General features: G+C 35.8%; 1 protein-coding gene across 1 annotated transcript; it reads right to left on the bottom strand.

The window, feature by feature from the left end:
- Window positions 1-401: 401 nt before the first annotated feature.
- On the bottom strand, window positions 402-9,052 carry LOC134837501 (titin). The gene is made up of 6 exons (XM_063852882.1): window positions 9,030-9,052; window positions 8,663-8,974; window positions 4,732-4,863; window positions 669-4,081; window positions 488-614; window positions 402-428 (listed from the first exon to the last, which is right to left on the bottom strand). The coding sequence occupies exons 2-6, from the start codon at window positions 8,972-8,974 to the stop codon at window positions 402-404; spliced, it is 4,011 nt and encodes a 1,336-aa protein (XP_063708952.1). The 5' UTR covers window positions 9,030-9,052.
- Between the last annotated feature and the right edge of the window lie 4,329 nt (window positions 9,053-13,381).

Genomic DNA, 13,381 nt, shown 5'->3' on the forward strand with positions numbered 1-13,381 from the left:
ATCAAAGTTGATATTACGCACTCCATTAAAAGTTTCCATAGGAGTGAAATAGTACACTAAAAGCATCCTCACGCGACGACGATGACATGACAAAATTGAATCGTAATTACTTTATTACTTTTTAAAAAGACTTTTTATTAGAGATTTACTTGGGCCTATTATCTATTAAATGCATTTTGTATGAAATGTACGTTATTTACCTTGAAAACGTAAAAAAAGAGTGATGACTTGATGTCTAACAATCGGGATCTACGTGCAGAATTCGAGAAAAAGGAACAACTTTTCCATCTAGAAGCATTTTCAACGATAATATATCCGTTACACATTGAATTCGACACGAGACTGAAGTTTTAACGGAGCGAAATGTTCGTTGTCGATGATGGTGTTGTTCTGATTTTCGTTTACGGGCCTTCATTCGGAGATGAGTCCTGTGGGAAATAAAAGTTAAAAATTGATTTTCATGAAAAAAGAGATGAAAAAATGTTACCTGAGATAGCAAACTTGAACGATTACTACTGCTACTATTTCTGTGAGATGTTTTTCTTTCGGCAGAACTGTCATCACGACGTGTCCGGGAACGCGAATGAGATCGACGTTGAACAACTGTTGGATCACTGTAATGAGGTTTAGTAAAAATTCATTTTTAAAAAGCGTTGAAAGTAACATACCTTGAGCAAGCACTGCTTGAACGATGTCTTTCTTCTAACAAAGGTTGTGCTTCTTCTCCGGGAGTTTGTTGTTTAGTTTCTGACGATGGTGTTTGGCCGTGCTCATGATGACACTCACATTGACACTCCTCGGGATTTACGTAGTTATACTGAACAACGTGTCCTTTATCTAACGACGATTCTTTTGTCGGAACTGTCGTGATTCTCTTGGGGGGTTTCCGTTTCTCAGGTATGTTGTCAAAGTCGATCCATTGCTGCGACGGTTTTCTCGGTGGCAATGGTGGCGGAGGTGGCTCCTCATCTGTGGCCGATCCTTTTTTGTCATCCGATTGCTCGCCACCTGCCTCGCCAAAATCGAACCACGTTTTATTGCCCGACCCATTCGAGATGCGTCTCGGTGATCTTTGACGACTGCGATCTTTGCCGGAATCAGTTCGCTTTGGCAAGCTAATTTTCAGTTTTTCGCCACTTTTGCTGCTATCACTGCTGTCGGCTGCCGATGTGGCACTGTAGTTATCCATGCGACTGGGATTCATGGGTGTGCGAGAGCGCGGACGTTCAACGGGATGCGTGACGACCTCGATTTGTGCACGTTCTTTCATGGGGATCAACGTGACGCCTTGTCCTCGTTCTTCTGGCAGTGTTGTTGGAACATAAGGCAATTCATCGTCGAACGATTCCTGGAACACGAGACCAGCACTTTCTTCTTCCAGAGCGCCTCGAGCAACGCGTGCCGAAATACGTTGTGTTGACACGGCAGACGTGGAAGGTGCTTCAGATTCCTTTTCCGACTCCGAGACAATATCTTCTGCCGAGCTACCAAGTGACTTTTCACGCGATGACGGCTTCGGAATGTCCAAGGACTGTTGTTGAGCAATTAGTTCTTCGGGCTCTTTCGGTTCCTGATGCACTTCCATTTCGACAGTTACTTGTTTTTGCTGTTCCAGTTCTTTTTGTTTATTTTCTTGTTCTTCTTCCTCCAAACGTTTTGCTTCGCGTTTCTTAGCACGCAACGTTTCGAGTTTCTTTTGAGCTTCGATAATTTCATTGGGGTCTACGTAACGTGAGAGTCGACTATTGGGATCCTCACCTTTTTTCTTGCTGATCGAGTCAGATCGTTCAACTGGTTCTGCCTGAGGTGGTAGCTCTGGATCATCCACCACTGGTATCTCACGATGTGATTTTCGTTTACTGTCATTGCTGGAATCTTTGCGACGCATTACGACCGACGATGATGAAGCTGAGGAGTCTTCGCGTTTCACGACTGTGTCGGAGCGTTGAAAAGACGGCTGACTGGGTGGATCTTTCTCAGTTGGGCTGTTAAAAACGGAAGTTTGTTCGGATAGTTGGCTGCATAAGCTCTCAGTCTTGGAAAGGCTAAATTGCGTGGCGAAAACGCCATCTTCGCTGCCCGAACCGAGTTTCATCGAGAAGAGAATGTGCTTTTTCTCGCGTGACGATTGCTGTTGCTGCTGCTGCGAAGGAACAGCTGGTGTTGGCGGAGGAGCTCCGGGCGTAGGTACTGGGGACAGGGATTTATTGCTATTTTCTTGCTGTTGATGGTTTTGCGACGACGGTAATGCACCGTTGGCTTGCGATGCATTGCTGTTGTTTCGCGACGAATTCGTACTAAAATTATTGGGTAAGGCAGAATTTTCATCACCAGAGTGAAGATGAGTTGAGGATATAACGGTTTCTTGGCTGCTTTGGGAACTGTGTCGCTGCACTTCGATGCTCCAATTCTTATCATCGACGATTTTCTCTTCCTTTTCCGTATCGGAAGGCGACTTGAGGGGAATAATGATGCTTCCATCCGGCTGCTCAACGTGCTTCAGTTTCATTAGGGGTTTCGGCTTAGGCTTTGGCTGTTCAGCGGGCTTTTCCGGCGTTTTTCTCAAGAAAATTGGACCTAACGGAGGCCCAAGGGGCAAAACTTGCACACCATCCGGAATTTTCATTCTTGTTTCTTCTTTTGGCTTTTCCTTCGGTTTCTCGACTTTTTCCTCCTTCTCATCGTCCACTCGCTTAAGGATAATGGGACCAAGCGGCGGTCCTAATGGCAGTACCTGAATGCCACCTTTGACAGGAGTCGAGTGATTTGACGACACCGGACTTACTTTTGGCGGCATTGGAGGCGGTGGCGGGGGAGGAACAGTCATTCTCGGAGTCGATTCAATGCGAGCAGTTGTCGTCCGTTTTCCCGCTGGCAAATCTTTCTCATCGGGTGGCGTGTGCAATGGAATCACAATTTCGTCGCCGCTTTCGTAGTATTTCAAATGTTCCTTTCCAGGTGGCTTGTAAGTCGGTTTTGGCTTGTGAATGTGTTCTTGTACATCGCCACCGCTCGAGAGCTCTGGGTCAATTGGCGACGAACATTTTGATTTGCTGCCACTTCTTTTAGGCTTGAAGATTGCTAATACTGACTTTTGTTTGCTCGGCGTTCCCGAAATTGAGTCATTTGTCATCGAATCTCGACCTTTGCTGCGTGAACGCGATCGATCACGAACCGTAGGCGAATCTGGACTCGCAGTGGTGTCTTTGTTTGACTTGAAGAGCGAACAAAATGAACTTTTGCGCGAGATATTAAGAGCTGGCGACGGAGATCGACTGCCTGAGTCTTTTGCCAGTGCTTGATGACGAGCTGGTTTTGGACTTACACTTTGTATCCGCTGTTCTTGTGCTGATTTTCGACTTTCTCTTGTGAGATTCAGTGTTCCTGGTTTCTTTTGCAATTCTGCGACATCGACAACTTTTTCGCCAGGTGCAACTCCTTTGTCCGGATACAAAACATCCGGTTTCAAGTTGATTCGAACGTACTCCGTTCCACTTGGCATAACGCCAACAACGACTTTTGACGGTTGCTCTTTCTTAGCGTTCAATTTCTGAGCGGCAATTCCTGCGGCAACGCCTCGCGCAATTACACCACCACCACTCGGCGAAACTGATGGTCTGGTAATTCTCACTTCCGGTGCTTTATGTATTACGTCGGCTTTCTTTTCCGCTTTTTCGTCCATGGGAGGAACGATTTTCCGCTTTGGAGTGGACGAATCGACTCGCACACCTTCCGCTAAAATCACTTGGGTTGGATCGTGTTTACGTGCCATGACAATTTGCTCCAAGGCTTCGACATTCGGTTCTGTCGACTGCTCGACACCATCTTGCAGGGGCTTTGGACCGCAAAAAGATGTCTCGACGAGCATTTTATGTGGCGATGGTGACCGTGAGACACCAGATATTGCCGATAATCGACTCACGCCAGATCCTTGACTTCCGACACTGGATATTCGACTTGAGCGTCCTGATATGCAGAGAAATCCCGCAACTTCGGAACTCGCAGAGTCTTTGCGTTGATGTTGCTGTAGCAACAATTGAGGGTCGTCGAATTTGAAAATCACCGGAGAACGACATTGTGCCTGGAAAAAGGAAAAAAATATGATTGTTATCGTTATGCAAACAGACATTCACATTTTTTTTTTGCGAACAAGAACAAGGACAAAGGGGAGAAAAGAATATTGATTTTGAAAAAAGTTTCACGTAAAAGATAAAATCGTCCGTATTGTAATTCAGGTCCTTGACTGAATTCGTCATAATGTGCGTTAAACATCCTTATCATAATTTTTTTAACATGAAAATCACGTTCACGTCGTTTCGTTTTCTTTCTAATTCCACAGAACAAAAATCAATATAACGATAATGAACTTGAACGAAACACCAGGTGGCTCCTTTCCACTTTGAATGACGTAAAAATAAACTTGTCAATCAAAACCTTAATTTATCTAACAAGGAAAAATGTTGTCGAGGACACAAGCAACGATCTCTGTCTTAATTACTTTCATTTGAAATTTTTATCAATCTGTCTTTTTTTGGATAACGTGCAAAAAGTAACACCGTTAAAACGCAAGAATTCGCCATAAAATTTTATTTTTTGAATCAACATGTGGTCGATGTCGACACACACACACGTCACGTCGAAGGAAAAACGTAACATTTTTATCTTTTCGCTTCATTCTTAATTTGATGGCTTGACATTTTTGGAGAAAAAATAGTAATGATTTATACTCACTGGATGTGGTTTTTCGCATTCTTCTGTTTTTTCCTTGTCCGGTTCCATAAAATACAATTCCTCCGTTGAGCTTCGTAAATCCATGGCGCCTTCTTCTTTAAATCCACTCTCAATTAGTGTCCCCGTTCCAACCTAAAATAATCCAAAAACGATAGAAAAGTAGAAGCTTAGTGTGTATTATTTGAATTGTGATTGAAATAAAAAGTCTATTTTTAACGGAACAAAAATAAAAAGAGAAAAATCGACAAAAATGGAACAAAAAAATTTGCGTTTCATATCAAACAATTGATTTTTGTGTCATTCTTGTGTAACGTTGGTTAAGTTGTTGATTTGTTAAATGAATTCGACGAAGACCTATTTTGGTAGTGATTTGCTGTTCGACTTGAATCAAGTTTTACGAGTAATAATAGAAGCGTTTTTGACACCAAAAACTCAATTTTTCTTTTGATTAGTTATTTATAGAATTTTCTTTCTATCTATTTTTATATTTTTTATTGAAAAGAAAAAAAAACAGGGATGAAAACTTTCTTCTGATGTAACGACATTGATTTTTTAAATTTTCATTTCATTAAGTCTCGGCACTAAAACACACAACAGAAAAAGAAGAAAAAAAACTTTATCGTTTTACGATGGTCGTAATTGATATTCTTTTGCCAGTCACTAAATATATTTCCATAAAATTTACATTTTGGCAAACTTTTTTATTTCATTGAACTATTTCTACCAAGTTTCCTCGTAGATTCATCCGTGATTGTGTAGTAAGTTTGTCTCTTACGTTTTTTCACCCTCTCTTTCCTTTTCATTTACTCCAATAATAAATATAGTGAAGACGACTCAAACAAGTTGTGACGACGACGACGACGTAACTTTCACACGCGGCGACGGCGATCGGAAAATTCAATTAATAATTGAGAGACGCACGTGATTGGATCAGTTTGAACACTTTGTGTCTTGTTCTGTCTAGCAAAGAGTATGAACGAGACATTGCATTGCGGTGCAAAGAATATAAATAAATTATGGATACCTTCCAACAGTGTTCCAGAGCTTTGAAGTTTGCCAAACAACACAACGAGTAAACGACTAAAGCACAATCATAACCCTTTCAACAACGTTAATAATAATGTAATTTACTTTTTTTCTTTTTTTTTCGTATAAATTTTGTAGCGAATATGACTCTCAGACACATAATAAGTTCCAATGAAAAATAAGTTGCTACTTTGTTCGTTGCGACATCAAAAAGTAAAACAGAAAGCAGAAAAAGTTTTTTCTTTTATGCTTTTTTGCTAATTTGATCACTGCAACTAGACCAACTAGAATCAATTCGACTCAAGTTTCTTTTATTTTTTAACAGAAGGTAAATGAAGTTATACAAATATCTTATTGCAAGGCTAAAGGTAGTCATAATTTGTATTGCATCACAAACATATGATAGAATTTTCTTTGTGTGAAATGCAGAGAGTAACCAGATGCTTCCTATTGCATTTTTTAGGCTAACATATCAATAAAAAGTGTTCTAGAAACTTTCGATAAATGATTTCTCAACAGTCAATTATCAAATTTTTGTTAGAAATTCTGCGCTTTGAACAATTTCAATATTTTATGAACAAAATCAAAAAAATGTGCACATTTCTTATTATGATTGAGAGTTGTTAATAATTTTTATGAAATTTGAAGCTAGAAAATCATTTACATTTTAAACAAGAGAAAGAAATATTCGTTCTGATAAATTATAAATTGAAGAAATTCTGTTCATTTTATTATAAAAATGAATTTTCTCGTTTTTCAACAGGAGACACTCAAAAGCAAAAGAAGACATGCAGTCGTTCCATTCATTCTGTCTCTTATTTCAAAAGAAAATACTTTCAACTGTTTCTCTTGAACAGCTAACTGATTCGTTAATAGGTTCTTTTGTGCAAAAATTGTAAAATCTAGATGTTTGAGAAGCCCTGCAACTTGTTACAGACATGTATTGCAATACAAACATTTCCTATAAAATAAAGGTGTCATTGAACTTAATTCAAGGCAAAATAATAAAAAAGTGCATTTTCCATAACGATAAGTACATATTTACGAACGAAAGCATATCGGAGCCATTTTTACGTTTTTATATTTTTCTAACATTTTTAATGATGACATTATTTAAAGTTGATGTAGTCTTCAGTTTATTGCTCTCATTCTATTTTTATGAGTAAAAAAATAACGATATATTAAGATTTTATTTTTTTCGGTTTCAACACTATTCGAAAAGTAATTTTTTAATTCAGGATACATAACTACATTATTTTCAGCTTTTGAAAAGTAAAAGAAAAAATAAAATACGAAAATATTTTGTGAATTGAATATACATATGAAATTAATTCTATACATAATTTATTTAATTAAATTCCAAAAAATAAATTAAATTCATATTTTCCGTTTTGCTTGTCTTTGTGTGAGAAATATGAATTCATAATTCAATTTTAATCTCAAAAGACACACGAAAAGACAGTCGGGGATCAACTTTTCTAAAAGAAAATTAACTTTTTTTTTGTCAGGAATAAAATAAAAAATAAATAAATGGAATATCAATTAAATTACATTACAGTCGTTTTTTCATTTCCTGATATATTTTAAATGCGTTTCAAACGTCTGTGAATTGACATAAATAGCTAATCTTCTTCTTAGGAAATGTTTCTCTGAATAGCGTAATTTTCTATTTCCTAGGTAACGATCGGAAAGAGTTGAAATTTTCCTTACATCTGTATTTTTTCCGTTTAATCTTTCACTTTGCCAGTATTTTACTCTAGACATCAGATTATGCATGCATGTCAACCAACAGCAACGAGTAACTGAACATGACTCGATTCTAATATATCAATCGTTTTAAAAGTAAAGGATTAGTGTTTTTTTTTTAAATATGGTTTCGAATTTGGTTTCGTAAAAGCAAAAAAAAAACGAAAGAAAGTTTGAATTTTAAAGCTATTACATTTTTTCTATGAATTTTTAAAAAATTATTTGTTTTCGAATTTTCCTAATTTTTTTGGTTAGTAGGTTGAGTTCAATTTATTGAGCTGTTCATAATTTTTTGTGTTATTTCTGATAATATTTTTGTACAATAATTTTGAGATGATAAAAGGAGCAAAATTGTCTTAATACGTCTCAACTTTTTTTTTCTATCATTTTCAATAAGTTTTTAAAAATGTTAAAGCGATTTGGTTAATTCTGACAATGTAATTCTAGAATATTTTTGTTTCTCTTCCTTCTATTTTTTCGCAACTTATCCTTTTTAGATGTTTTTTTGACGTAGAGGAGAAGTCATTCACCTTCAGTAAGTTCAGTGCCAAATTTTGTTTCTTTGTGAGTGATAACCAGAGTGAAAATACTCAAAAATGGGTCAGTTACCTGATTATTTATACAAAAAAAAAACTATGGGCTCTACTTTATTGTTCCTCTCTCTCTCATTATTAAGACAAAGGGAATAGGGGAAATCAATAATTTTGTGTTTTTGCTCAAGTAACTAACAGGTGATTGTTTGTACAATTCAGAACGAAATTTATGTAATTCTTCTGAAGAATGGAAATTAGAATCATATTGAAGTCAATTAAACTGTAAATTTTACAAAAAAGAACACAACTTTCGACGTTGATGTCTACATAAAACTTCATTTTGTGTAAAAAAAATATCAAAATAAAATCGATAATCACACAATTGTCATGTACCTCGCTAGTTGAATTGTTCTGTGTGTGATTTCAAAAATGATTGTATGTTTCAGATGGAACAAAAAGTTAAAACAAACACTTTGACCTACAAAAAGCTGCAGAATTTAGTACACACATGATTATGACATGGCATGACAGATAGTTGTGGGATTTGTGATAAATGGAGCTACGGGGGGGAGGCGAGCTAACATCATCATCATTTTGGAAATGAAGTAGTACAAATTAAAAGTTACCTGATCAAAGACATTTTCCGGACTACTCTCCCGACTATCGTGATGCGACGAACTAGATGCTCTACTAATGTCAATGCGTGGTGTCGTCGGAGTATGCAATGTCTGAGCAGCACAAACGGTTGTTGTCGTGGTTCGTGTTGTCGATGATGAAAATGATGTTGCCGTTGAAGTTAGTGAAATTGGTACATTTGTGTTAATAGGACTTGGCCTTGATTTGCTATTATTTGTATTATTTGGTTTGTTACTTGACGTCGACGGATCCACAGACGTGGTTTCTCTTATTTGGGGCAGAGAATCTGGCGGAGATTCCATCTAGAATTTTTTTATATTTAATTTTTTTGTAAATGAATGGAGAACTTTGATGTACACAAACTCGTTACTTTGTTAGGTGATTGGATACTTTAGATTAATTAGGAGCCAAGCTCTTACTACACGTCATTACTTTACTACAATTTAATTGCTTTTCAATTGCTTGCTAGAATTTTCACTCATTTTCATGCACATTATTACATTTCTTGGTACATGGAATTATTTTCGGTTTTTTTTCTTGACACAATAAGGAATGAAGACAACACATTTTTGCAACATTTTTATAGGTCATACGTGCGTGGAGCGTGTGAGAGTAGGTGTATGTGTGTATGTAATTGTTTAAATTCCTTCATCATCACTGGGCAACAATATCCTCTTTCGAGATCTTGAGGGAATAGTAGTCCCTTTAAATACTTTTCCATGAATTTCGTACGACGACGCACGACTACTTTTTTAGGTAACGACCGACCGACGTACGGAGATATTAATATTTTTCTGGGCCACCAAATTTTCTCTTGTTTTTTCTTGTTATTTCCTTTCGAGCTTTGCTTTTGTGTAAGCAATTAACAACTTTTTTGATTAAAACACACACCACATATACAAATGAGGGAACAACTAGGTACGATTAATAAGTAAAAAGACACATACGAGGAAGAAACATCAAAAATTTAACAATTTAATTTTTTTTATTGAGCAATTAGCTACCCAATAATTCCTCCAAACACATTCTTGGCCATATTCAACTGCTTCAAATTGTATTTTTCGCCTTTAACGTTCATGTAACTGCACGTTTGCGATAATTTTTTCACTAATTATTTCCGTTTTACATCACATTCAGTCAAAATGAAGCAAAAAAGTGCAATGATGTTTTTTTCCTCTAAACTGTTTATGAGCACACAAAGTATTGACTCGATGAAAATTCCTAGCTAACTGAGAAAATTATGGTGGATTTTTCTCTCGGTACCTTCGTTTGTTAAGAGGGTCGATTTCCGCGATATCGGGAGGGCGCCTTCATTCATCAAGATAAAATGCGTTATCTACACGGCAGAAAGAGAGACGGCACTGAGCACGAGTGAAAAATCGTAAGAGCCCGTTAATTACATGAGCCGAACGTGAACAAGGTGGGGAAAAATGTGAGCGAGACTAGTAAATCGCATGCGCATCGAGCGTCCGCACACGAACGTGAAAAGCAGAAGCAAAGCAATGATGGTAGCTTAAAGAGCAATCACATGTTTATTTTTTCATTTAAAAATGATCATATTGTGAATGTGTGTGTGTGTGTGTAGGGAAAGGGTCTTCTTTGATAAATTTCTACGATACGCGTCGAAAACGAAGAAGTATGAAGCAGAAGAAAAGCGAGAGCAACAATAAATGAAAAGAATTAATTTTTAAATTGAAAATAAAGCTTTGAGCAATGAACAACAAAAGTTACGTGTTTCTGTGTGTGTGTATGCGAGGCATGTTTGTTTGCTTGCTTGTCTGGCAGCTCTAGACGTAATAGTGCGTGATATTTATACGTACTTTGTGTCTCACCTCATCCGGTATGTCAATCGAGTCGATAGATGCAATAGGTGCTGGTCCCAGTTGTTTTTGTTTGCGCTTCGTGTTAGGGGATGGAGACACCGTTACTTCCACTGTCGTTCTGTTCATCTTTTTTTTTCGTATTTTTTTTATCCAGAAATAATCCAAATTAGCTTTGAGACATTGACCCAAACACTAACAGACACTGATTTTCTGTTTAATTTTTATTGTTTTTGTTTTCTTTATCATTTTTCTTCTTCTTCTTCTTTTCCAGCAATAACAATAAAATATAACTTTATTTTCTTTTGCAATAAATCTCGTTGCTCACAGGTTCCGCTTTATTTTTTGACAACTTGCTGCTGACTCTGAAACGATAAAAGGTTTTATTTGATTATTCTTTTGTTGAAAAAATTTTTTGAGCGTTTTTGAAAGACTTTTAAAAGTCGTGAAAAATCGGATTGATAAGGAACGAAACAGAAAAGGCAAGGAAAGTATGTATATTCGTTTCAAGGACGTTTTACTTTTATTATTATGCATCGTAAAAATGGGTAAAAACGGTGTGTGGCGGATATAAAAGGAAGGTTACAAATTTGTGTCCGTGGGAAATAATATAAAAAAAATCTATAGGGTTGTCGATCGGAGAATAACCAACGATGGTACCGCATTTCAGTTTAAATATTTAACTAATAATTTTAACCACGTGGCTTTTTGCGCATTAAAAATTATCGAAACAAAAAAAATAATTTAGTAACCACGTGCTTTCCAATTTTTTTTTTAAATACGTGAATTGAAAAAAATTAAACCACGTGACCTGTAAAAAATTTTAAACCATGTAACTTTGCAGACGACTACCGTTCGTTTCAGGATAATAGCGCATTTTTTCTTCGAAATAAGCGTTTTTACTCTTGAAAAACTCACTCAATAAATTTCTTCGAGAAGCACTTTTGAGGTTCGAAATTGTTTTCACATCTTCCCCGAAATGCTCTTTGCTTATTTTGCAGTGTAACAAAACAAAAAACAAATAAAACGATAATGTCTAAGCGTAAAATGTATAGAGGTGCGCAGGGAATAAACAGAAAAAATATTTCATGGAGTGAACGGTTTCGTAGAAACGATGATCTTAGAAATTATGAGTGGTTCTTCTCTATTTGCGTGAGAATAACAAACAAATCTATCGTTCAATGCCCATACATCTAGATAAGGCTCTCCATAATAATTGAAGTCAAGCAAGTGTGACATAAATTTCCTTTGAAAAATATATTTTTTGCCGAAGGAGAGAGTGAGAAGGATAAAAGGACACGACGATACACAACGTTGCACACAATTAATTTTAATGAGACTTATTTGCTTTTCTCTTTAAACAGTTTGTGTCGGACGTTGATGTCGTGTTGCTGCTGCTGTTGCCATCAAATATTTTGTCTACACGCTATCAGTAATTCACGACATGTCGCGTAGGTATTTTTGTGATCTTCCTCGATGATAACTCATTCTCTTAAAATAAAAAAGCACTTTTCATGCCAATATAAATAAAACAGCATAAAAAATGTGCATTAGAGGTAAAGTTACCGTGTTGATTTTTTTTACTTAAAAATGTTTGTTTGCGGATTTTATTTCATATTTCACAGACGTCATTTATACTAAATATGCGGTTTTTTTGATTTTTTTAAAATTTATTTGTTCCGCTTTTCCAATTTTAGTCAGATTTCCTTATCTTGATAGAACCCTTTTTCTAGCTGCAACGGAATTTGTGTTTTTTCAGTATCCAATCCAATTTTGGATAATTTTAATATGCAACAATTTATTAACAATTACAAGTTATTTAAAAAAAAATATTAAACAAAAAGCGAAAATAATCTATTTTCTACAAACCTAAACGTTGAAACTTGTAAATTTTCCACAACTAATTTAATTCTAATTAATTTCCTAATTTCTAATAAAATTTTTAAAAAAATATAAAACAGATTTCCATAAAAATGTAAACTTTTAAAATACTTTGTAAAGGTAAACTTTTTTTAAGTATTTATGGGGTTATTCATTAATAATTTGAACTTATATGAAAGAATTCCCTGTTCACAGCATGTTAAAAATACGTCATAAAATTTTTCGTCGTTTTTTTACAGTAATAACTTCTCAAATCATTTAGTCCATTTACTTTAGTATTGGCTATGATTGCTTTGTATAACTATGTAGTAAAAAGAGAAAAAAACGCCAATTGTATAAAAGACCGGTCGATTGAATTTGACTGCTACTAAGAAAATTAAAAAAAGAAGTACCAAAGGAAGAATTCGTCATTGGAAATAGAAAAGCCTCAAAACAGTATGCTAGAGCTAAAGCAAAAGGAGACAATGATATTAGTATTAATTTTCCTCAAATATAATAATTTATTTGTTTGCAAGGTTTGTTCTATATTTTTTTTTATTTGTTCTTATTTAAGGCCAAATATGTTTTACGCAATACAATTCCACACAGAATAGTGCTAATGTGCGAAAGTGCAACTATTCGTGGGTGAACAACATGAAGACACGACAGCAGTAAATTATATATTATCTGCAATGAATATGACAATATATATGTCCAGCTGAAATCGATGTTCGGCCGTCAAGAAGATTGTTCAGTCAATTTCGATTCTATTAATTTAGAACTAATGGACATATTTAACAATTGCATACAATTTGAGTCAGTTGAAAAGTATGACCAAAAAACGTAAAATTGTATTTTTTTATTAAAATCTTATATCTTAAAAGAAAGTTACTTAACGCAAGTGTCAGAATCCAGGGACCCCCTAATATATGACTGATTTTCCCTTTTGGTTGGAATCCATCGTAGATATAATGGCGTCATCCATTAAAGGCGTCGGCAAAAATAGGGCATTTTTTGACCCCCACCCCC

Source organism: Culicoides brevitarsis, chromosome 1 (genome assembly GCF_036172545.1).
Source record: "Culicoides brevitarsis isolate CSIRO-B50_1 chromosome 1, AGI_CSIRO_Cbre_v1, whole genome shotgun sequence".
In the NCBI taxonomy this organism is placed as follows: domain Eukaryota; kingdom Metazoa; phylum Arthropoda; class Insecta; order Diptera; family Ceratopogonidae; genus Culicoides; species Culicoides brevitarsis.